The sequence below is a fragment of the Myotis yumanensis genome, unplaced genomic scaffold (assembly GCF_028538775.1).
Source record: "Myotis yumanensis isolate MYYU_CA2020_CCGP unplaced genomic scaffold, mMyoYum1.0.hap1 SCAF_14, whole genome shotgun sequence".
Classification (NCBI taxonomy): domain Eukaryota; kingdom Metazoa; phylum Chordata; class Mammalia; order Chiroptera; family Vespertilionidae; genus Myotis; species Myotis yumanensis.
Genome location: NW_027223765.1, coordinates 44,214,977 through 44,239,485, shown reverse-complemented (window position 1 = coordinate 44,239,485; position 24,509 = coordinate 44,214,977). Strand labels below are relative to the sequence as shown.

The window sequence follows — 24,509 nt, the reverse complement described above, 5'->3', positions numbered from 1 at the left end:
GCCAGCCCATTTCTCGTGCACTTCCGTACCTTTGCACTTCTGCACCTCTGCACCTCCTACCTTCAAATGAGCTTTTCACTTTCCTTCTTGTTGTAGAATTTCCACTCAGCCAGCCTTCCCGTGGTTCTGGATGATATTCATTTTGTCTTTTAGTTGTATTTTTGATGTGGTTGTGCAAGGCAGCAAGTACAGGTGTGTACCTATGCCGCCATCCAACCCTGCTGCTTTTCACAGCCAGATGTTATGTAGGCACCTTTCTCTGTTCTGGTGCTCTCTGCTGGGGGACCCAACTTGGGGATTAGACCCCAGAGTTCTCAGTGGCAACCTCCCACAGCTGAGATATCTCTCCAGAACGTCACCTTCTGTTTATGGGAGCCCAGGCAGCCCTCTCACGTCTCCACACTTCCTAAAGTGTCTAGGTGGTCTCCACTTTCCATCCTCGGTTATCAAGGTTCTCTCCAGCTAGTCTTCAGTTGATTTTTCAGGGTGGTTTTTCTGTATTTCAGTTGTATTTCCAGTTTGGTCCTAGGAGAGTGTCAGCGTAGCTTCCACATACTCTGCCACCATTTTGGAATTTTAATATTCTTTTGAATTGTCTTCATTTACCATTATATAACTTGTAAATAACAAGAGTTTGGGTTTGTCCTCATCACATTACACATTTCCAAAACTTTATTTTCCTTGTTACAACAGACTGGTTAGGGCTTCTGCCACAATGTTGAATAGCAGTTATCTTGATCCTAACTTCAAAGGGAAAGTTCAAGGACTCACTATTAAGTATGACATTTGCTGTAGGTTTCTTTTTCTTTTTTCTTTTTTCTTTTTGCATTGGAATTCTCTCCAGCTTTATTATTTTTTATTGTCTAAAATTTTACATATGTATCCTTTACCCCAATTGACCCCCCCGCAGCCATTCCCACCCCAAGCAAGCCCTCATACTGTAGGGTTTTTTTAAAGGTACCTTTATCAGATAAGTAAGTTTTCTTTTATTATGTATTTTTTAAATTACTATGATTGGATGTCAAATTTTATCCAGTACTTTTTTGCATTCATTGAAGTGATAAAATGTTTTTTTCTGTTCTTAATATAATCAATTACAGGAATAACTTTTTATTAGGTTATACCTCTACATGGAATCTCTAATAATAAAAGGGCAATATGCTAATTAGACCAGACATCTTCCCAACATCATTTCAGACATCCTTCCTGACGAAGCTGGGGCCAGAGGAAAGCCAGCCCAGGTTCTGGGTGCCTGTGAGTGGCCCGAGGGAAGCCAGCCTGGGTCCCGGATGCCTGCTGGTGGCCGGAGGAGAGAAGCAGGCCCGGGTCCTGGGTGCCTGTGGGTGGCCCGGAGGAGGGAAGCACCCCAGGTCCTTGGTGCCTACAGGTGGCCGGAGGAGGGAAGCCTGGGTCCCGGGTGCTTCCTGGCAGCTGGAGGAGGGAAGCCAAGTCCCAGGTGCCAGAGGGAAGCTGGTGCTGGCAGCTGGGGGAAAGAAGGCTTACTCTTGCACAAATTTTCGTGCATCAGGCCTCTAGTATAATATATATATACATACATATATATAATGCATTTTGTACGTTATATATGTTATATATATATATACTAGAGGCCTGGTGCACAAAATTCATGCACTTGAGGGAGGGGATGATCCCTCAGCCCAGATTGCAAGAGAGTGCAGGCCAGGCTAAGGGACCCCACCGGTGCACAGTCGGGGCTGGGGATGGATACGGGAGGTTGGCCAGCCAGGAGGGACCATGGGAGGGCTCCAAGGCGTGTCCAGCCCATCTCACTCAGTTTGATCGGCCAGACCCCAGCAGCAAGCTAACCTACCAGTTGGAGTGTGCACATCATAGTGACTGGTTGACAGATCGACTGCCCCCTGGTGGTCAGTGAACATCATAGCGACTGATTGGTCCACTGTCTGCCTGCTGGTGGTCAGTGCATGTCATAGCGAGTGGTTGAGCGGCCTTAGCATATCATTAGCATATTACGCTTTGATTGGTTGAACGGACGACTAGATGACCGGACACTTAGCATATTAGGCTTTTATTATATAAGATAAGATTATACCAAAAACCTTCAATTTACCTTTGAATTTATATTTCAAGTTTTAAAAATTACAGCACTGCATATAGATCAATGAAAGCTGTAGGGGGTAAAAATATTCAACTTCTCTACTCAGGTAAGTCTATTGGTTTTCAAGGTGCTTTTTTTCCTTTGCCATTTATTCCTAAATTCTTTCTGGACAATTTCTGTAGACTAACTATAGGCAAAAAAGGTGGTAACATTACTTATTTTGTGTAACAAAATAAAAATGCTCCAATCTTTGTCACCAAAAATTTTAAAATCAAATACATAAGAATAAAATATATAAAATTATTTAGAATCAAAATTATAGTAAAGGCTTGCTGTATATTTGGTCACCTTTTTTAGTCATGTACAAGGAGGAACAAGAATACCTTATATTAAATCATCTGCAAGTAAAATTTTTTTAAAGCTTTATTTTCTGTATAGAAGTCTGCAATTGTGTGTTATGAGGTCAAATAAATCTTGCAGCTACTGAAATACCCATCTTATTTGGGTGATATAAAATATCAATTAATCTGAGTCAAATTGAAATTTGAAAGAGTATTAGAAGTTGTTGGTTCTTATCTTTTTCAAATTGCCTTAAATTTTCTATATGGTGTATTATATATGGAGTTTCTTTTTTGTAGGAATCCAAACGCCGAATGAATTACTTTTTAGATGTTTTTATATTTCCTCAAGAAGATTTAGCTTTGAATTCAGCTGTTCTTTTGTGGCCTTGGAAAATTTATCCCATCTTTGATGAAAATGATGAGGTAAATATATTTTTCAGTGTATATTTTATTTTCTGACATTTTAAAAAATATGCTTTATTGATTTTTTACAGAGAGGAAAGGAGAGGGATAGAGAGTTAGAAACATTGATGAGAGAGAAACATCAACCAGCTGCCTCCTGCACACTCCCCACTGGGGTTGTGTCCGCAACCAAGGTACATGCCCTTGACTGGAATTGAACCTGGGACCCTTGAGTCTGCAGGCCAACGCTCTATCCACTGAGCCAAACTGGTTAGGGCTATTTTCTTACATTTTAAGCATAATGTTTATTCAGTTTTCATACATACTTGCTGTCTACCTTTAAAAAGTAACTTCATGTGTCAATATGAGTTTGGGACTAGCAACATTTATGGCCCTGCAGGCTTAGGACAGGCTGTTAGGCTTAACTCACAGTAAGAAGTGAGACTAATGTTAAAGAAGTCAGAACTATGATATAACTTGATAATAACAATAAGTACTACACTAAGTTTTTTCCATTTATTAAATAATTTAATACTCACAAAAATCCCAGGTAATCTTATTTTCCTCATTTCATAGATGAGAAAAATAAGTCTCAGAGAAGTTAAATAACTTGTTCAATATCACAGGGATAAGAAGTAGCAGAATTAGGATTCTGAATATAGTTTAGATTTTGAAAAAGTTTTAGTGTTAGCCAGTTTCTTCTAAATTGGGAAGTGAGATGGTATTATAATAATGAAAAGTCAGGTAAACTAAAGTTCTAATCTAGATTTTGACTTTTACGGTTTTATGACATTGGACTTGCCTCTTAACCTCTGTAAGCCTAGGTTTTTTCATCTCTGAAATGAGAATAATAATAATACCTGTGGTAATGTAGATAATAAATGGTAGCTTTTTAATTATTATCCTAGAATCAATAAATAGTGAAATTATATCTGATTAATAAATAACAATTGTTACAGACACTTTGGAAATCTAGGAAAATTTTTGTATGGTTTATTATTCTTTGCATTTTAATATCAGTCAGTGTTTTGTTTTTGCTTCTTTAATAGTTATGACTAAACAAAGCATTAAGATTTCTGATTTGATAACTCCTTTGTAACAAAATAATTAACATGATTTAATTGTCTTTTAAAAAGATAATTGAAGTTGCTAAACGCAAAAAAGAAAATGAGTTAATAGCCAAGAGAGAGAAATTGATTTTGGAACTAGAAAAGGAATCACGCCGCATGGAGGAGTTTGCAGAATTTGCAGAACTGGACCGCATGCAACAGGTTTGATAAATATATAAGACAATAGTTATGGCTGGTTCATAGATTAATACAGGACATGTTTACATAAGCTTAAGAAAAATGTGTGCTTACCATGGCAAGCAAGAGCCTGACTCATGGGCCTAGAACTGATACTATTTATATGATCTTTTTTGTGGCTTAGTTTTCTAAGATATAACCATACTTTTTGCTATCATAGTAATGTTGTAAAGTTAAGAAAGTTTCTATATAACATTACATGGATATTTTTTGAGATAAAAATTATTTGTTTTCAGTATGTGACCGATGTAAGACAACTGCAAAAACGTATTCAGGAATCTGAAGAAGCAGTTCAGTTTATTAATAAAGAAGAAGAACTTTTCAAGTGGGAAGTGACAAAATATCCTGAATTGGATAAATTGAAAGTTAACATTGAGCCCTATCAGAAGTTTTTTAATTTAGTCTTGAAGTGGCAACGAACAGAAAAACGGTAATTTCATAAATATAAATGTCATAAAAATAAAGCAAATGATGTAAAAGGATTCATAAAATGAACATACTAGCATATTGATTTTTTTTGGTTTTGTTAGTTAAGTGTTTAAAGTAGGACTTATTTGTTAATTTGAAAGAGAACCAAGTATCCTAAAGGAGAAACATCAAATATTACTAAAGTAACTACCTAAGCTTACTAATGCATATGATATCTAAAATATAACTTAGGTTTTCCAGAGGTGATTCCTTTTTTAATGCAGGTAGTTAATCTGACGAATGTTCACACCAAAAATTAGAAGTATGGATTCAAATCTACATTTTCTTTTGATACTATTAGTTATCCATTTGCAGTCTGGTGCATATTTTAGCGATGCAGCATAGCTGAACTGATGGTTTTAATCTTGTCTCTCTACCATCAGCTCTATCTGTGTGACTAAGAAAACCTGTTAACACTCTTGCCCTCATTTGTTTCTCTTTTATTTTTTATTTTTTTCCCCGCAGGCAGTGGCCCCTAAGAAGGAGGCATTCTTTTTATTTTTTTATTTTTGGTGCGCGTGACTGGAATCGAACCTGGGACCCTTCAGTTCACAGGCCAACGCTCTATCCACTGAGCCAAACCAGTTAGGGCTGTTTCGCTTTTAAAATGAGAGGTCTAGCCTAACGAATCCCTAAAGTTCCTTCAAACACCAAACGTCTCTGAGTTTAATACTGTTTTTTTCTTTTCATTCAGGTGGATGGATGGAGGGTTTTTGGATCTTAATGGGGAAAGCATGGAAGCTGATGTAGATGAATTTTCCCGAGAGATTTTTAAGACACTGAAATTTTTCCAAATGAAACTGAAGAAGGAATTACAAGAAAAAAGAAAGTTAGCAAAAAGACGATCTCTGGGAGAAGAGAGAGTTGAAGAAGAACCAAAAGAGAATCCTACTATTAATATGTGTTCTACAGTAATGGAGAACATAAAAGTTTTTAAGGTATGAACACACTTAATGATATTTTCAAAAGCCCTGGAAGAGAGAGCTCTTCACATCATCAAGTGTTAATGAAGAGAAATAGATTTAGAAGCAAAACCAAAGATGAATCCAGAACCTGAATCCAATGCTTCATTCTTTCCTGATGAAGTCATCAAAATGAATTCCTTCATGGAACAATACTTAGCAAAAATAAAAGACTATAACAACTAGCTACAATGATATAGAGAGAGGATAAAAAAAATTAATAGGACAGACCAGTTAGCCTATACTAAGGGCAGCAACACAGGGTGACATTACTTAATTAGAAAAGTTTTGGAGTCACACTACCTAGGTTTATATCACACTACCTAGGTTTATTCTGCATATGTAGCTTCTTGTACCTCAGTCACCTCATTTATAAAGAGAGGATAATAGTTTTATGATAGTTAATATTGCATCTACCTTCCCAAGGCAATAATGGCAGTGGTTCTAATGTAGTGCCAAGTTTCTACAGTCAATATACTCGAGTGCCAACTCTGTGATGGGATTTTGAGTATTGTTCCTGTCTGTGTCTAGCGCTCTGAGATTCCATGAGCTGTATGAAAAAATTTTTAAGTAACTCTTTAAAATTATTTTCAACGTTTAATGTATTTGTATGGTTTGAAAAAATAGGAAAAGATATATCTGAAAAGTTTCTTTCCAAAGTTTTTCACCCATGTAACCAGTGTTATTACATTCTTTTGTATATTTCCACAGTTTTGTTACACATATAATGATGTGAATATATGTTTTTTATCCTTTCATCTTTTTACATAAAATATATTGCACTATAGGTATTATTTTCCCTTTTGTTTTGATCAATTTGTCTTGGAGGCCTTTTCTCATGGTATGTAGAGCTTTTACATACTTGTTGAGCAGTTGAATAGAATTAGTCTTTTTGTTTTCTCTCCAGCCTCATAAGGAGGTGCTCTCCACACAGGTTGGCACTACTTCTCTCAGCTTCTTCATGGGTGAGAAAATAATGAATTTTTAATGAAGCTAAATTTATCCACTTTGAGAGTATGTTTTTTCTACTTTATATGTGTTAAAAAATTATTTAACAAATACTTATTGAGTGACTGTTCTAGCATGTTCTGATGAATCCTGGGGAATATGATGGTAAGCAAAAACAAGTGATGGTAATAATACTGGAAGGTTAAAACCCAAGTCCTTTTTTTTTCTTTATTGATTAAGGTATTATGTATGTGTCCTTACCCTGCCATTGCCCCCCGCCCCCCCCCCCCCCCATTCATGCCCTAACCTCCCTGGTGTCTGTGTCCATTGGTTAGGCTTCTATGCATGCATACAAGTCCTATGGTTGGTCTCGCCCCCTTACCCCCTCCCTTCCCTACCATCCCTCTGAGGTTTGATGGTCTGATTGATGCTTCTCTGTCTCTGGATCTGTTTTTTTTTTTTTTTTATCACTTTGTATTGTTCATTATATTCCACAAATGAGTGAAATCATATGATATTTATCTTTCTCTGACTGGCTTATTTCGCTTAGCACCGTGTTGAGCAAACTGCGGTCGCGAGCCACATGCAGCTCTTTGGCCCCTTGAGTGTGGCTCTTCCACAAAATACCACGTGTGGGCGCGCACGTACAGTGCGATTGAAACTTCGTGGCCCATGCACAGAAGTCGGTTTTTGGCCTGGGCGAGTCTATTTTGAAGAAGTACTGTTGATATTTGGCTCTATTGACTAATGAGTTTGCTGACCACTGACATAGCATAAACAACCAAAGTCCTTAATAATCAAAATTAAAAGTTGGATATTCTACAGTTCTCCAGTTTTTAAAAAAGAACTTTATTAAATTATTATTTGCAAAAAACAAAAACATGACTGTCATACAAAGATAAAAATAAATATGTCAAATATTCTATCCTATTTATTAATTAATGAGCTAACCAGTAAGATGGTAAGTCTGGTTCAAAGAACATTTGAGGAGCTGAGTACTTACAGGCAATTTAATAAAGGAATGTTAGGAAAAGATTGATAGTATTGATAATATACCATAACAACATGCCATTATACCATTTGAAGTTTTTTTTTTTATTAGTTATAAGTTACTTGCATCTATACTGGACAAAAAGCTTAGGCAAGTTTGGGTCTTTTGTGGTTTTACATAAATCTCAGGATTATTTGTTCTAGTTTTGTGGAAAATGCCATTGCTATTTTGATAGAGATTGCATTAAATCTGTAGATTGCTTTGAGTGATATGGACATTTAAAAAATATCCTTTCAATCCATGAGCAGAGTATATCCTTCCATTTATTTGTGTCATCTTCAGTTTCTTGCACCAATGTCTTATAGTTTTCAGAATACAGGTCTTTTACCTTCTTGGTTAAATTTATTGCTAGGCATTTTATTCTTTTTTTGCAATTGTAAATTGTATTGTTTTTAAAAAAAATTCTCTTTATGATAGTTTGTTATTAGTGTATAGAAGTGCAGGTTTCTGAATATTAATTTTGTATCCTTTAACTTTAGTGAATTCATTTATTCTAATAGTTGTTGGAATCTTTAGGGTTTTCTATATATAGTTTCATGTTATCTGAAAATAGTGACAGTTTTGCTTTTCCTTTCCAATTTGTATGCCTTTTTTTTTTCTTGTCTGATTTCTGTGGCTAGGAACTCTGTACTGTGTTGAATAAAAGTGGTGAGAGTGAGCATCCATATCTTGTTCCTGATCTTAAGGGAAAAGCTTTCAGTTTTCACCATTGAGTATAATGTTAGTTATGGGTTTGTCATATATAGCCATTATTATGTTGGGGTATGCTCTCTCCATACCCACATTGTTGAGTTTATTTTTTATCACAAGTGGATGTTTAATTTTGTCAAATGCTTTTTCAGAATCTATTGAGATGATCTTATGATCTTTTGTTTTGTTGTAATCCTCATCCAAGGATATTTTTTCCATTGGCTTTTCAAGATAGAGGGAGGGAGGGAGGGAGAAAGAGAGAGAGAGAGAGAGAGAGAGAGAGAGAGAGAGAGAGTTCTTTACGTGAGAGAGACGCATTGATTGCCTCCCATCTGTATCCTGACCAGGGCAGGGATGAACCTGCAATTGATATATGTGCCCTTGACCCGGAATCAAACCCACGAATATCTTTCCATAACTTTCCACAGTTTCTTTTCTGAGCCACCTCAATGTCTTGCTGTTTGTTTCACTTGCCTTTGAGATGATCCTTTGACTTAAACTCAAGAGTCTGGAAAATGTATTCAGTCCTGTCTTTTTTAAAAAAAAGACAAATATAATTTCCAGGACTTTTTTCCCAGCTTCTACACTTTTTTTAAGCTCTCACTAACTGTAACCTCTTATTTCACGCACTTTTTTCCTCCTATAGTCAACCAACTTGGCATCAGAACTCAATTAAGAATGAATTAATTAAAAAATATTTTAAATCCTCACCTGAGGATATTTTCCCATTGATTTTTAGAGAGAGTGGAAGAGAGAGGGAAAGCAGAGAGAAATATCTATGTGAGAGAAACACATTGATTGGTTGCCTCCTGCATGAGTGCTGACCACGGCCTTTGCTAGGGAGGAGCCTGCAACCAAGATATGTGCCCTTGACTGGAAATGAACCTGGGGCCCTTTGGTCTGCAGGCCAACGCTCTTTGGTCCACTGAGCCAAACCAGCTAGGGCTAAAATACATTTTAAACATTAATGAAAGGTAGCTGGGCCCTGCCTGGGTGGCTCAGTTGGTTGGAGCATCGTCTGTACACCAAAAGTTTGCGGGTTTGATCCCTGGTCAGGGTACATACCTAGGTTGTGGGTTTGATCCTTGATCAGGGCATGTACAGAAGACAACTGACCAATGTTTCTCTCTCACATCAATATTTTTTTTCTTCTCTCTTTCCCTTCCTCTTTCTTAAGTCAATTAAAAAATAACAACATACATACCAAAAACATATCCTCGAGTGAGGATTAAAAAAAAATGGAAGCCAGGATTTTGATAGGGATTGCATTGAACTTATAGATTGACTTGGAAAATATTGCCATCTTAATAATATTAATTCTTACAATATATGAACATGGAATGTCTTTCTATTTATTTAGGTTTTCTTTAATTTCTTCTAAAAATTATTTGTAATTATCAGTGTATAAGTCTTGTACTTCTTGTATACTTCTTGATGCTGTTGTACATGGGGTTTTCTCCTTATTTAAAATTTTGTGTTGTTTATTTCTAGTTTATAGAAATACAGTAGAGTTTTATAAGTTGATATTGTATCCTGTAATCTTGCTGAACTCATTTATTAGTTCTCACAGTTTTTAAATGAATCCCTTAGGATTTTCTGTATACAAGATCATATCATCTGAAAATAGAGATAGTTTTACTAGTACTTTTTCCTTTCCAAACTAAATGATTTTTATTAATTTATATTTTACTTAATTGTCTAGGATATTGACATTACCTAGAGTCTTCTAGCTCAGTATTTTTATCATCTGGGTCACACAAATTGACTTTTGACCCTCAGGGGTCTCCAACATGGTAGGAGAAATAGACTATGGACAACTGGTTGTAATACAAAACACAATGAAGAAATTCTTAGGGAGAGGATAACAGTATCCTGTGAGAGAATAGAACATGGAGCAATTAATTTTGCCATTTGAAGAACAGATAAGGCTTTACTAAGGAGGTGATCAGAATATAAGTATGGTTTTGATGGGCTTTCTTTGAATTGGATTGGGAAGAGGAAAAGATAAGTAAGTATTCTTTTTTAAAAATACATTTTTATTACCTAACATTTGAAGAATATATGTAAAAAGTATGTAACTTACAAAGTATAACAAGAAAATGAACACCCATTAACCCTTCCCTCTACTTGAAAGTTAGATAATCAATACTTCTACTTCTCTCTGTGTATTCCTTCCCTATTTTATTTCTTTAATACTCTTTACAGATAAGTGCAGTATAAATTCTGTGATTCTCTTGTGTTTTTAAAAAATCAATTTGTATATAACAATTCATAAAAATATATCGTGCACATGTAGTCTTCTGTGACTTGATTTTTTTTCACTTGATGTTATGGTTCTAAGATTCCTCCACATTCTTGGGTGTAAGTGTAGTTCCTTTATTTTCACTGTTAGATATTATTGCTTACCTAATTTATTGATTTTCCTACTTACAGTCATGTGAACAAAACTCTCTCCCCTGATAGTACTTACATTCTACTTACATTTCATATTTCTTCTTCTGTGAAGTTCCTATGTATGCCTTCAGAATCTTCTTCTGTCATTGTTTGGTTATTGTTTTTTTCTGTTGTTAATTTGTGGCATTTTTATAATAAATGCTGGATAATAACTCTTTGTCACTTATATAATAATGAATCCATCAATGCATGTCATTTATCTCTATTTATTTAGTTTTTCTCTTATAAGTTATATAGTTTCTTCAAAATAGCTTTGCACAGCTTTCATTTGATTTATCTGTAGGCACTTTATTTTGTTGTTGTTGCATTTGTAAATTGATATTTTTGTTAATTATATTTTTTATCTGAAGCTGGTATATAGAAGTTCTATTTAATTTTTATATTAAAATCCAGCCACTATACATAGACAGTAATCTGTGAACAATGTCAGTTTTTTCTTAATTTCTATTCTTAATATATTTTACTTATTTATATTAATTTCTTCATTGGCTGAGACCTCAATCTAGTGTTGAGTAGAAGTAGTTATAATTGGTATGGTTATCTTGTTTCTAGTTTTAAAGAAATAGTTCTAGACTGGAAACTATAAAAATCCTAGAAGAAAACATAGGCAGTAAAATCTCAGACATTTCTTGTAGTAATGTTTTATATATCTATCTATCTATATCTATATCTATATCTATCTATCTATCTATCTATCTATCTCTCCTCAGGCAAGGGAAACTAAATAAAAAATAAATGAGACTACATCAAATTAAAAAGTTTTTGCACAGCAAAGGAAAACTATCAGCAAAATAAAAAGACAACCCACTGAATGGGAGAACATATTTGCAGATAAATCTGATTAGGGCTTAATATTCAAAATTTATAAAGAACTTAGAACACTCAACACCAAAAAGCCAAACAATCCAGTTAAAAAATGGGCAAAGGACCTGAATAGACACTTCTCCAAAGAGGACATACAGATGGCCAATAGACATATGAAAAGATGCTCGACATCACTAATCATCAGAGAAATGCAAATTAAAACCACAATGAGGTATTACCTCACACCTGTCAGAATGGCTATCATCAGTAAATCAACAAACAAGTGTTGGTGAGGATGTAGAGAAAAGAAAACCCTCATGTACTGTTTGTGAAAATGCAAATTGGTGCAGCCACTATGGAAAACAGTATGGAGTATCTAAAAAAATGAAACTGCCTTATGACCCAGATTTCTCTTCTGAGAATTTATCTAAAAAAACCTGAAACACTAATTCGAAAGAATATAAGCACCCCTATGTTCATTGCAGTGTTATTTACAATAGCCAAGATTTGGAAACAGCCCAAGTGTCCATCAGTAGATGAGTAGATAAAAGAGCGATGGTACATTTACACAATAAAATACCACTCAGCCATAAAAAGAAAGTAAAGAAGAAAAAGCTTACCCTTTGCAACAGAATGGATAGACCTGGAGAACATTACGCTGAGTGAAAGAAGCCAGTCAGGAAAGACAAGTACCATATGATTTCACTCATATGTGGAATTTAATGAACAAAATGAACTAACAAGCATAATAGAGACAGACTCATAGAAAAAAAAAGTTCTAATGTCAGTAGTGTGAATGATAAACTTAGTGTTTTTGTTGAATATCTAATTTTCATTTCCAAACGTTACATTTTAGCATTTTTGTGCAGACTTTTTTCTTTCTTTTTTTTTTTTTTATATATATTTTATTGATTTTTTACAGAGAGGAAGGGAGAGAGATAGAGAGCTAGAAACATCGATCAGCTGCCTCCTGCACATCTCCCACCGGGGATGTGCCCGCAACCCAGGTACGTGCCCTTGACCGGAATCGAACCCGGGACCCCTCAGTTCGCAGGCCGACGCTCTATCCACAGAGCCAAACCGGTTTCGGCATTTTTCACCTTTCATGTTGTGTGTGTGTATGTGCTTATATTATGTTATCTTATACTATATATTTCTGCATATAACATGTATAGCAACTTTGTACTTCTATAATAATGCAATAATTTTAATTACCATAGTTTTATCATATACTTTAATATCTGATAGAACATTTACTCCTCTTCTTTTTCACTGTTATAAATTTCCTGGATATTTCTACATGTTTATTTGTGCAGATGAATTTTAGAATAATTTTGTTTGTCTTCCCCCTCCAAATTTAATTGGGATTTTGATTATACTCATTAAATATATTAAATAATTTTAAGTAGCACATTATTTTTATATTTTTACCATTAGGAAAATATCCCTACTGTCTCCATCCTATGCAATCCAGGAATGAGAACACGTCACTGGAAGCAGATGTCAGAAATTGTAGGCTATGACTTGACTCCAGACTCTGGAACTACACTGAGAAAAGTTTTAAAATTAAACCTTTCACAATACTTGGAACAATTTGAAGTGATAAGTGCAGGTGCAAGCAAGGTGAACATGAAGATAAACTGAAATACTTTATTTAATGAGTTTATTAATCAAATAATTGTGGTTTTGCTGTGGTTGAATGCATAGCACTGGCTAGCAGTAGGCGGAGATGAGGGAAAGCGATAGAAGACCACTCCCCCACCCCCACCCCACCCCATTTCCTACTTCCTTCTACTGAATACAAACAAGAAAAGGCTCATTTGACCTCTTCTTAATTCTACCACATTCTGATATGCATGGATGATATGCTAGTCTTGATATATAATCTTTCCATTAATAATATTGGGTGTGTATGTGGCATGTGATGTGTTATATGTATTCTAGCAGAATAACTATAGTCCTCTAGGGTTCTTGAAATACTCAGAAAGCATCTTCAGATTATAGACTGGAGAAAGGCTACTTTAGGGAAAGTCCAGGAGGTATTCTATTCTATTGTCTATTTCAGTACTGACAACAAGTTTTCATAGCAAATGCATTTTTAAAACTATATCATCATTCTTTTTAGGAATTTTTAAGTTGTTTAAAAAACTTTTCTAATTTAATTATAGTGTAGCCACAGATTATTTTAAGGCATATACTTACTGAATTTACTAGGGAAAGTCAATACAGTAAATAAGATTATTCTTTCCCAATCCCATTCTTTCTTCTTTCCTCCATTTTAGGAATTTTCATTAGAGAAGGCTATGCATACAATGATGGGAACTTGGGATGATATTGCTTTTCATGTAAGTCTATATCGTGAAACTGGAGTCTGTATTCTTTCTTCAGTAGATGAGATTCAGGCTCTTCTTGATGATCAAATTATAAAAACTCAGACAATGAGAGGATCACCTTTCATTAAACCATTTGAAAAAGAGATCAAGGTATGTTAAACAGGATATCTCCTGGTCATTTGTAAAAATTGCAATCTTATTACATATACTAGAGGCCTGGTGCATGAAATTTGTGCATGAGGGGGGTCCGGGAGGTCCCTCAGCCTGGCCTGCACCCTCTTCAATCCAGGACACCTCGGGGGATGTCTGACTGCTGGATATCCCTCTCACAATCTAACCACTCACCTGCCTGCCTGCCTGATCGCCCCTAACCACTGTGCCTGCCTGCCTGATCACCACTAACTGCTCTCCCCTGCCAGCCTGATTAGCCCTAACTGCCTCTGCCTCAGCCCCTGCCACCGTGGCTTTGTCTGGAAGAAGTCTGGTCTAATTAGCACATTACCCTATTATTAGTATGGATACTCTTGTGGAAATAAGTCAGTTTGTTGGATAGCTTTGGAGAAATGCAGGAGCAGATATTTAAAAACTCATGTGGAACTATATAGAAAAGATCTGAGACATTAAGTCTAATGATTTTGAAAAGCACACATTATGTTTTGTTAAAAAAATCAAATCCTGCTCAGCTGGTGTGGCTCCGCAATGGAACACTGACCTATGAACTAGGAGGTTGAAGTTCGATTCCCAGTCAAGACACATGACCAGTTTGTGGGTTTGATCCCAGGTGTGGGGTGTGCAGGCAGCAGCCAATCAATGATCATCATTGATGTTTCTATCTCTCTCTCTCTCCCTTCCTCTCTGAAATCAATAAAAAAATATTCTCCAATGACAACGATAGACTTGGAAGGAAAGCAGTTGGTATTATTAATTCTAACTTTAAACAGCCTAGTCCCTGTTCCATGCTATGTTCTTTTAACTTGTAGTGAAGTTCTGTATACCATGCTTTAATTCTATTTTTGAACAACTAGCTTGAGGGTCTGTTATGAATTATTTTTCACTTGAGAAAAAATATTTGTATTTGAGACTATAAGATTATTTAATACTAGAGGCCTGGTGCACGAAATTCGTGCACTGGGGTGGGGGTGTGGTCCCTCAGCCCGGCCTGCATCCTCTTGCAGTCTGGGAACCCTCAGGGGTTGTCTGACTGATGGGCCTAAGCCGTCAGTTGGACATCCTTAGCGCTGCCGCAGAGGTGGGAGAGGCTCCTGCCACCGCTGCTGCGCTTGCCACTGTGAACTCAGCTTCTGGCTGAGTGGCGCTCTGGCTCAATGACCACCAGGGGGAAGCTCCTGTGTTGAGCGCCTGGTGGTCAGTGCATGTCATAGTGACTGGTCATTCCACTGTTTGGTCGATTTGCGTATTATCTTTTTATTATATAGGATCCTTATAGTTGATGTGGGTAAATACAGAAAGTTAACAAATTATAATAACTAACACCTTTATAGGTAGTATCAAAATTCTTACTGGGATTATATATAACAGGGAAAATACAAACAACAAATGGATTTTTCCCCCCTTGTATTTATTGATTTTTAACTATACTGCTCTAGGCACTTTACATTTATCAGCCCATTTAATTTCCATAGCAGACTTTTAACATAGGCACTTTTATTATCTGTATTCATAAATAAGGAAATCAAAGCATAGGAGGTTTGCCCAGCTAATAAATGACAGAGCTGAAATTCAAACCAAGGCCTGGCCAGCATGGCTCAGTGGTTGAGCATCAACCTGTGGGCCGGTAGGTTAGGGTTCTATTCCTGGTCAGGCCATATGCCCAGGTTATGGGCTCATATGCAGGAGGTGGCTGATCAATGATTCTCTTTCATCATGTTTCTGTCTTTCTCTCCCTCTTCCTTGCTCTCTGAAATCAATAAAAATATATTTTAAAGAAACCAAGGTAGATTGGTTTTAATTTAAGTATAGATGGTGTTTTTTATGAAAGACCTTGGCTCTTGATATTCAGAGTAGACAGAGTTGTGTTTTCCAAAAGAACATAATGCTGTACATTTTCTCATGAATCAGGCTGACCTAGACTTTCCTGATATGTCTGCAGAAATTTCTTGTCTAACAAGGTAGAATTTACAAGATAAATTTAAAAGCTCTTTTAGAAGTTTAAAAACAATAAAATATGAGGTATAATCTCTTGACATATTCGACCTTACGCCAAATATTTAAGAATCAAAGAGAGATTATTTGAATGACTTCAACTAATGAAATATCTTACTGAGTCTTAGAGACCTGTGAGAGTAAGGAAACTTTATCCCCCCGCCCCCAAATTGTGTTGCTGTGGATCAGGGTTTTTCAACCTGGCACTAAAGACATTTTGGGTTAAATAATTCTTTGTTGTGAGGGTTGTCCTGTACATTGTAGGAAATTTAGCAGCATCCCTGGCTTCTACTAACTAGATATTAGTAGCACCCTCATCCCGTCGGTTGTGACAAATGAGAATGTCTCCAGACATTGTCAAATGTTCCTTGGGATGGGGGACAAAATAGCCCCTAGGTTGCTAACCATTGATGTAGATCAGCGTATATTCCTGGATGCCTTTTGGATGTGGGGTGGTTTACCTAGTGATTAGGAAATTGGTCTAAATAACTACAGTCATTTCCAATTGTGAGTTCCAATGATTTAGGAAAACTTCAGACCTCCTAGTGTTTTTCTAAACCTCTGTGAGACACCCATAAGTGATCTTGGACTGTTGTGCATTGATTTAAAAATAACAGTAAAATTTAAATACACATTTATTGCTATAACTTATTATTTTTCTTTAATAACTGGAATTTAGTATACTATGTTTTTCATTAAGGCCTGGGAGGACCGTTTGATTCGAATACAAGAAACGATTGATGAATGGTTAAAAGTACAAGCTCAATGGCTATACTTGGAGCCCATTTTTTGCTCTGAGGATATCATGCAACAGATGCCAGAAGAAGGACGTCAATTTCAGACAGTAGACAGACATTGGAGAGATGTTATGAAGTTTTGTGCAAAAGATCCAAAGGTGTAGTATTTGTTTTTTATCTTGCAAATAAAGGGGAACCTTTATTTTGGGCTATTAAAAAAAGCGTTTGGCTTTTTCTGATTAAAAAAATCAAACATGCTCGTATAAAAACTGTAAAGTTCAGAAAAAATGTAAGAAAGCATTAAAGCAATTTTACTTTTCAATCCATAAGATATACTACTTGTAATTCTTTTATATCAGATTTATTGGGGTGATTGTTTAATAAGATTATACAGGTTTCAAGTTATTTCTATGATACACGATCTGTATGTTGCACTGTGTGCGACCACCCAATTTCAAATCATCTTCCAGATGTCACCATATGTTTGACCCCCTTTACCCTTTACTACCCCCAAACCCTTTCCTTCTGGTAACCACAGTAGTGTGTCTATGAGTTTTTATTTTTCTTGTTTATTCATTGTTGCTTAGTTTTATATCCCACATATGAGTGAAATCATAAGGTTCTTACCTTTTTCTGACTAACTTATTTCACTTTAGCATGATATTCTCAAGTTCCATCCATGTTGTTGCAAATGGCAGTATTCATCTTTTCTTATGGCTAAGTAGTGTTCCATTGTATATATGTACCATATCCTCTATCGAAGGACACTTTGGTTGTTTCCATGTCTTGGCCACCGTGAATAATGCTGCAATGATTATAGGGGTGCATATACCTTTGCAAAGAAATGTTTTCAACATTTTCGTGTAGATACCCAGAAGTGCTAGTTTACATTCTCACCAGCAATGGGAATCTTTCTTCACAACCTCTCCAACACTTTTTATTATTTGTCTTGTTGATAGTAGCCATTCTAACAGGTGTGAGATTGTAGGACATTGTAGCTTTCATTGCCATTTCTCTAATTGATAATGAGGTTGAGCATCTTTTCATATATCTGTTGGCCCTTTGTATGTCTTGGGAGAAGTGTTCGGTCCTCTGCCCATTTTAAAATTGGATTATTTGTTTGGCATTGAGTTGTATGTGTTCTTTATATATTTTGGATTTTAACTACTTACTGGATGGTAGAGCTGCTTCACATGTACATGTAACTCACTTCACATGTACATTTAACTCACTGCTCCCATCCTCTTATAAAATAAATAGTAAAATAAAATGGAGAAGGGGAGAGAGAGAGAGAGAGAAAGAGAGAGAGAGAGAGAGAGAGAGAGAGAGAGAGAGAGAGAGAATAGTGCAGGTGATTCCACTCAATGTCTATATGCTTGGGAGTGAAGGGAAAAAGTAATCTGAGGTTTTCTTAGTTGGTTGCATTTGTTCTCTCTCCCCTAGTGTGAGTATAGTACCTTGCTTAGTGTGAGTCTAATGTTGAAAGACATACTATGCATTTTTCATATACATATTATGCAAAGTTCATAGATAAAAGTCTACTTTTAAAAATCTAGTATTCAACTTAAGAATTTGTTTCAATACTGGATGAAAAAGTAGCTGTGCTGGACTTAATGAGAGTAAACAGTATACTGATGTTTATGAGTCACAAGGATTTTGCCTTATATGTTGACTTTAGATCCTTTGTGAGACATGATTTACAGATCAGAAATCAGATTTTTTTTTTCTGCAAAAGGCCAGATGGTAAATACTTTGGGCTTTGTGAAACATAGTTTTTCTTTTCTCTTTTTTCCCCCAACTAGTCAACTCTGCTGTCATTGTAGTGAGAAAGCAGCTGGACAATTCGTAACTGAATGGATGTGCCTATGCTAAGTAAATTGTTTATAGACCCTGAGATTGTTGTGTGCCATGAAATATTATTTTAATTTTTTTAACCCCTTAAAGCTGTAAAAACATCCCAGCTCGGTGTTGCTCAGTGGTTAGAGTGTTGGCCCATGCATTGAAGGATCGCAGGTTTGATTCCTGGTCAAGGACATGAATCTGGATTGCAGGTTGGATTCCGGCCAGTCCAGATTAATGCAAGAGGCAACCAATTGATGTGTCTTTCTCACATTGATGTTTCCCTCTCTCTCTCTCTGTGTCTCTTTCCCCTTCCGTTCCTTCCACTCACTCTCTCTAAAAAAAAGAAAATTTAATGGAAAAAATACCCTCAGGTGAGGATTAACAAAACAAAGAAACAAAAAGGTGTAAAAAATAATCCTCCACTTGTGGGCCATAAAAAAAACTAGCAGCACAATGTATACATACATAAAAAAATCAAGTTGTGCTCCTTAAATATGTACAATTTTTATTCGTTAATTATACTTTATAAAACTGAAAAAAGAAAAAGTGGTAGCAGGCTGGATTTAGCCCATGGGATGCAGTTTGCCAACTCATACATCTAAATTGTTAAGTTTGTAGTTGACAATTATAAATGTAACTTTTGTTAGTCATCACCTAAGGATATTTTTTCCATTACATATTCTTTTTTTTTAGAAAGAGAGAGTGCATGACAGTCATAACTTCTCATTTGTAGCTAGCATTTTGGATTAGAATAGTTGTAGTTTATTGAATTTTAATTTCCCATTACAAAAAATCTTATGACAATTTTCATATACCTTTTGACATATAACATAGATTAATGTTTACATCTTATAATTATATCTAGTATATAAGTGTTGAACTGAATGATTATGTCTCTTTTAGGTTCTTGCTGCTACTTCTTTAACAGGTTTATTGGAAAAACTACAGAGCTGCAATGAACTTTTGGAGAAAATTATGAAAGGGCTTAATGCATATCTTGAAAAAAAACGACTTTTCTTCCCTCGGTATGATGGATAATCAGTTGTGCTATACTTGAAAGCACTTTCTGATTTGTGATGAATTATAACTAAAGCTTTTGTATTTGCATGTTTTTCTCTAGTTTTTTCTTCTTATCTAACGATGAAATGTTAGAGATTTTGTCAGAGACCAAAGATCCACTTAGAGTTCAGCCTCATTTAAAAAAATGCTTTGAGGGCATTGCTAAATTGGAGTTCCTTCCCAATTTGGACATTAAGGCCATGTACAGTTCTGAAGGTGAGCGCGTGGAGCTGATTGCACTTATTTCCACATCTGCAGCACGAGGTGCTGTGGAAAAGTGGCTGATTCAAGTGGAAGATTTAATGCTCCGGAGTATTCATGATGTGATTGCTGCAGCCAGGCTGGTGCGTTACCTAGGATTTAATGTATACCTTATATTCTGTAAATGCTTTCTTTTAGGAGGTTTTGAATGGGTTACCAGTAAATTAACATTTAAAGTTCTTACTGTTTACAAACATTTATTATTTTATTGACTCTTTTTTTGTTTCTAACAATAATTAATATTAGTAAGAATTAATGATAATATGTGATTATGTGCTACAAGAGAATAATAATAAAATGTATATAATTTAGAATGGGGGTGGTGGTTCTAGTGATAGGCAATTAAAGGAAGTAAAATTAAAACAGAACCAAACCATAAATAGGAATTAACCAGGTAAAGAACAACTAGAATACCATCTTGGTATCCAGTGTAAAGGCCCTGGGATCAGATAAACCTCAAAATCAGGTGTTAAATGCATGATCTAGTTCACTTACTGTTGTTTACACTTAATTACTTAAAAACTTCAAACTTGAAATGAGTTGAACAAACATTAACGGAGGCTGTATATTTGAAAGAAATATAACACCTAAGCAGAACATGTACCTCACTTATGCTACTCCAGTTAATCTAATTTTGAATGATAAACTTCAGTATATATCTGCTTTGGGGGACCACAAAGGAACAGTTGTGTATTTAAAAAAATCATTTAAAAAGGCATTGTAGCCTTATATCCAGCAACCCACTTTATGTGAATGACGTATCCTTTTTCCTTTACCAAGAGCTCAGGAGGCTCATAATCTTGCAGTGGATATTATGTTCAGCTTAGTGTTCCTGTAGATAAATATTGACTTTTACTCCCTTTTTTTCTACTTATGACTCTAAACAAACCAAACACATAGGAAAGAATCGATATTTCCCATCAAGTATTTCCTTAATAAATATAGAAGTGTATTTTCCATGTACCTAGCAATAGCTCATCCATTCTTTGAAACTCATCCTTCTTTGAACTTAGGTTAGCTTGTCATTTGCATTTATTCCTAAATATTGCTAATCAAAGGTATAATATATATATTATATATATACAATATATATATAATATATATATATAAAAAATATATATATATATATATATATATATATATATATATATATATATATGGCCTTAGGTTTATATCTAGAGCATGTTTGAAAATGGTGTTATATTAAAGATGATGTTGTATTAAATATATAGTTTCTATTAGCATCAACTTCAAACTTTGTTCTGTAGTTGTTATTTTTTTAATTACTTAATTAAAAAAGTAAACTATCATTTACTTTTGAATTAAGTTATTTTTTAAACCACTAAATCTCTTTAAATACATAAAAATGTTAGAAATACATGAAAGTATACTTTGAAGTCAAAAGCCCAGATTGTTCAATATAATTGAACAAAATACAGGGTGAAACGAAAGTAGGTTTTCAATTGTAAGCATGTGAAACACAGAGATTATTTTATTATTATTTAGTAATTATATTATTTTCCATAGGAACAACTGTAAACTTACTTTTGCCCCACCCTACATATGATTATTCAAATGATATACTCTGGTCATACAAATTTTTAGAATTGCTATGGATTAATAATACAAGAGCTCTAACTACGAGGCCAATTTTCCACTAAATTGTATAAGTTAATTTATTAGACTGATTTATTTATTTATTTTAAAAATGTTTTTATTCATCTTAGAGAGAGGGAGAGAGAGAGAGAGATAGAAACATTGATGAGAGAGAAACATTGATCATCTGCCTTCTGCATGCTCCCTACTGGGGATTGAGTCCACAACCTGGGCTTGTGGCCTGACTGGAAATTGAACCAGTGACCTCTTGGTCCATGGGACAATGCTCAACCAACTGAGCCATACTGGCTGGGATGATTCATTTTTCTACAGTTTAATTTCTGTAATGGAAGTAATATGTATTCTAATAGAAGTAATATGTATTCTATTCGTAAACTTGACAACTCTCCACAGCAAAAGAACATAAAAATTATATACATATTTTAAAAATATAATCATAATTTATAAAAAATGTCCAGGTATTTTAAATAGTCACCTAACATTTTTCATGACTATGTGATATTCTAGCCTATAATGTACCAAATATTTTGCTTCTCTGTTGTTAGACATTTAGCTTTTTGCTTTTTCCCTTTAGAAATCTTTTAAAGTTAGAAATGCTTTTTATTATTCAGGCTTATCCAGACTCTACAAGAAGAGACTGGGTTCGAGAGTGGCCTGGACAAGTTGTACTTTGTGTTTCTCAAATGTTCTGGACTTCTGAGACACAGGAAGTTATAAGTGATGGGACAAAGGTAAAGCATTATTTGATTTTAAGTAACATTCTTTTCTATATGCTGTTTCTTAGTTAGCTTATCTGTTATTTTTAAAGCCAATTTTCTCCTGAATTTCTACATGTAACATTAAAATTATATAATTATTTGAGAACTTGTTATATTTTATACTAGGCTTAGACAAAAATCACTCTATTCTATAATTCATTTCTCTATTGAGGTATATTATGAAGTCAGAATTGTTTTGTATAAGAGTAAATATAGAAAGCACATATTTTAGGTGCTATATGAGATTAGTTTAATTGCTTTTTTATTTTGTAGGGATTAATTAAGTACTATAAGGAACTTCAGAATCAACTAAATGATATTGTAGGGCTGGTAAGAGGAAAACTATCGAAGCAGACCAGGACTACTCTGGGCGCTTTGGTTACTATTGATGTCCATGCTAGAGACGTGGTCATGGACATGATTGATGTGGGTATGTGACTTTTTTCTTTAATGTTAAAGATAAAATATTAATAACTTATAGCAACAAAGATTTATACTATATGTATACTATAGAATTTATTTTATATGATCTTTTCTACATATTGGAAAACATGAATTGTTTTAATATTTGCTATTATAAAAGATGATAAAATACCTATTTTTCAAATTATTTCTATTTTAGGATCATGTATCTTGTTTTACTTTATTCTTTTTAGGTGTCTCACATAATACAGATTTCCAGTGGCTTGCTCAGCTTCGATATTACTGGGAATATGAGAATGCTCGAGTTCGCATCATTAATTGCAATGTTAAATATGCTTATGAATATCTTGGCAACTCACCTCGACTTGTCATTACTCCTCTAACTGACAGATGTTACAGAACATTGGTATGCATTTAAATTATTTTAATTCACACATTAAAGTTTACTTTTTAGTGTGGTCATATTTTTTTGTCCAAATTTAACATGGCTATCCTCATTTTATTCTCTTATTGATGATAGTTGAATACAGCTATTCCTTCCTAATTCCAAATGTCTTTTATGTGAAATTATCATAATGAATATTTAATTCTTGGTGCTTTTGTAGAATACAAGTATGTTTAAATTCTAATGTTTGAAAATCGTGAGCACTCCCATTGGGAATAATTAGAAAAAGGAAAATACTGAAGATTTTAAAGAGAAAAATCAAAGCTTTGGAAAATATTATCAGTTTTTGCAGTGGAGTTCTGGGAGAGATGACAGGAAGATGAGGAAAGTACAGTTGGGCCTTAGAACTCCAAGTTAGTTCTGTTGAATAGGAGGAAGAGACCTGAAACGTAGGGAGTTGGTCCTGAGGTCTATGTTTGGTGGGAAGGTATGGAAGATAGAGCTATGACTATTAAAATAGAAACATTAGGATTAGGGTTGCCAGATAAAATACAGGACTCCCAGGTAAATTTGAATTTCAAATAAACAACAAATACATTTTTAAGATAAATAAGTCCTAAATATTGTATGGGACATATTTATTCATTGTTTATCAGAAATTAAAGTTTAACTTGGCATCCTATATTTAAATTTGCTAAATCTCACAACCGTATTTGGAAATTGAGGAGGAACATCAAGAAACACCAAGTAAAGTAAGTAAAATTAAAGTGTCTTTGATTGAGTTCTCTAGAAGCAGAGATGAAATGACAATTGTTGGGCAAATGATTTACTAGAGAATGCTCTTAGTACAAATCTATAAGGAAGTGAGGAAAACAGGGGAAAGCTAAGGAGAGATGTGATTTCATTGGATATATATCCTTAGCCTGATCTCACAGGGAGTTTTGGAGCATGAATTACATCACAAAGGTACTTCACTTGAAGGCAAAGGGGCTGGCTTTTATATTCCTTTATAGTCATTGGCTGTGGGTCACCCATAGGTTTAGGGGTATAAGTGAGCTATCAGGTATTTGCCAATGAGGTAGCTTCTATTAGTTGAGAACAATTTCCAGGAGAAAAGAACAGGTGGGAGCTATTTGTAGCTGACACTCCAGCAAGTGGGAGATGGATGCAATAGTCAGTAAAGGGAATCCGGGTAGGATGTTAGTGCATCTACAATAAAATGTTTCACCAAACCCTCTAATTTCTCAGGAAGCTACCTGAGGGCAGATACCATGTCTGTCTTGGTTTCTACTCTAGTGTGAACAAGTACATAATTACTCTTTAAATATTTGTTGAGTAAATGAATCTCAAGCTTCCATGTCCTATCTGGACCCTCAGAGACATCAAAAGCTGTGAATACTTGTAAGGTGGAAGCTGTAAAATCAAAA

General features: G+C 35.0%; 1 protein-coding gene across 6 annotated transcripts in view; it reads left to right on the top strand.

The window, feature by feature from the left end:
- The window catches only part of DNAH12 (dynein axonemal heavy chain 12), a 239,044-nt gene that overhangs the window by 62,286 nt on the left and 152,249 nt on the right, over positions 1–24,509 (top strand). For 5 of the 6 annotated variants that reach the window (XM_070390826.1, XM_070390827.1, XM_070390825.1 and 2 more), the window contains exons 14-25: positions 2,716–2,841; positions 3,957–4,091; positions 4,364–4,557; positions 5,290–5,533; positions 12,942–13,127; positions 13,787–13,987; positions 16,701–16,895; positions 19,483–19,604; positions 19,700–19,982; positions 22,128–22,247; positions 22,548–22,704; positions 22,931–23,103. In XM_070390826.1, the coding sequence (XP_070246927.1) occupies positions 2,716–2,841; positions 3,957–4,091; positions 4,364–4,557; positions 5,290–5,533; positions 12,942–13,127; positions 13,787–13,987; positions 16,701–16,895; positions 19,483–19,604; positions 19,700–19,982; positions 22,128–22,247; positions 22,548–22,704; positions 22,931–23,103 (2,136 nt within the window). Of the gene's footprint in view, positions 1–2,715; positions 2,842–3,956; positions 4,092–4,363; positions 4,558–5,289; positions 5,534–12,941; positions 13,128–13,786; positions 13,988–16,700; positions 16,896–19,482; positions 19,605–19,699; positions 19,983–22,127; positions 22,248–22,547; positions 22,705–22,930; positions 23,104–24,509 lie in introns of those variants that run through there. The other variant, XM_070390828.1, reaches the window with a different exon arrangement.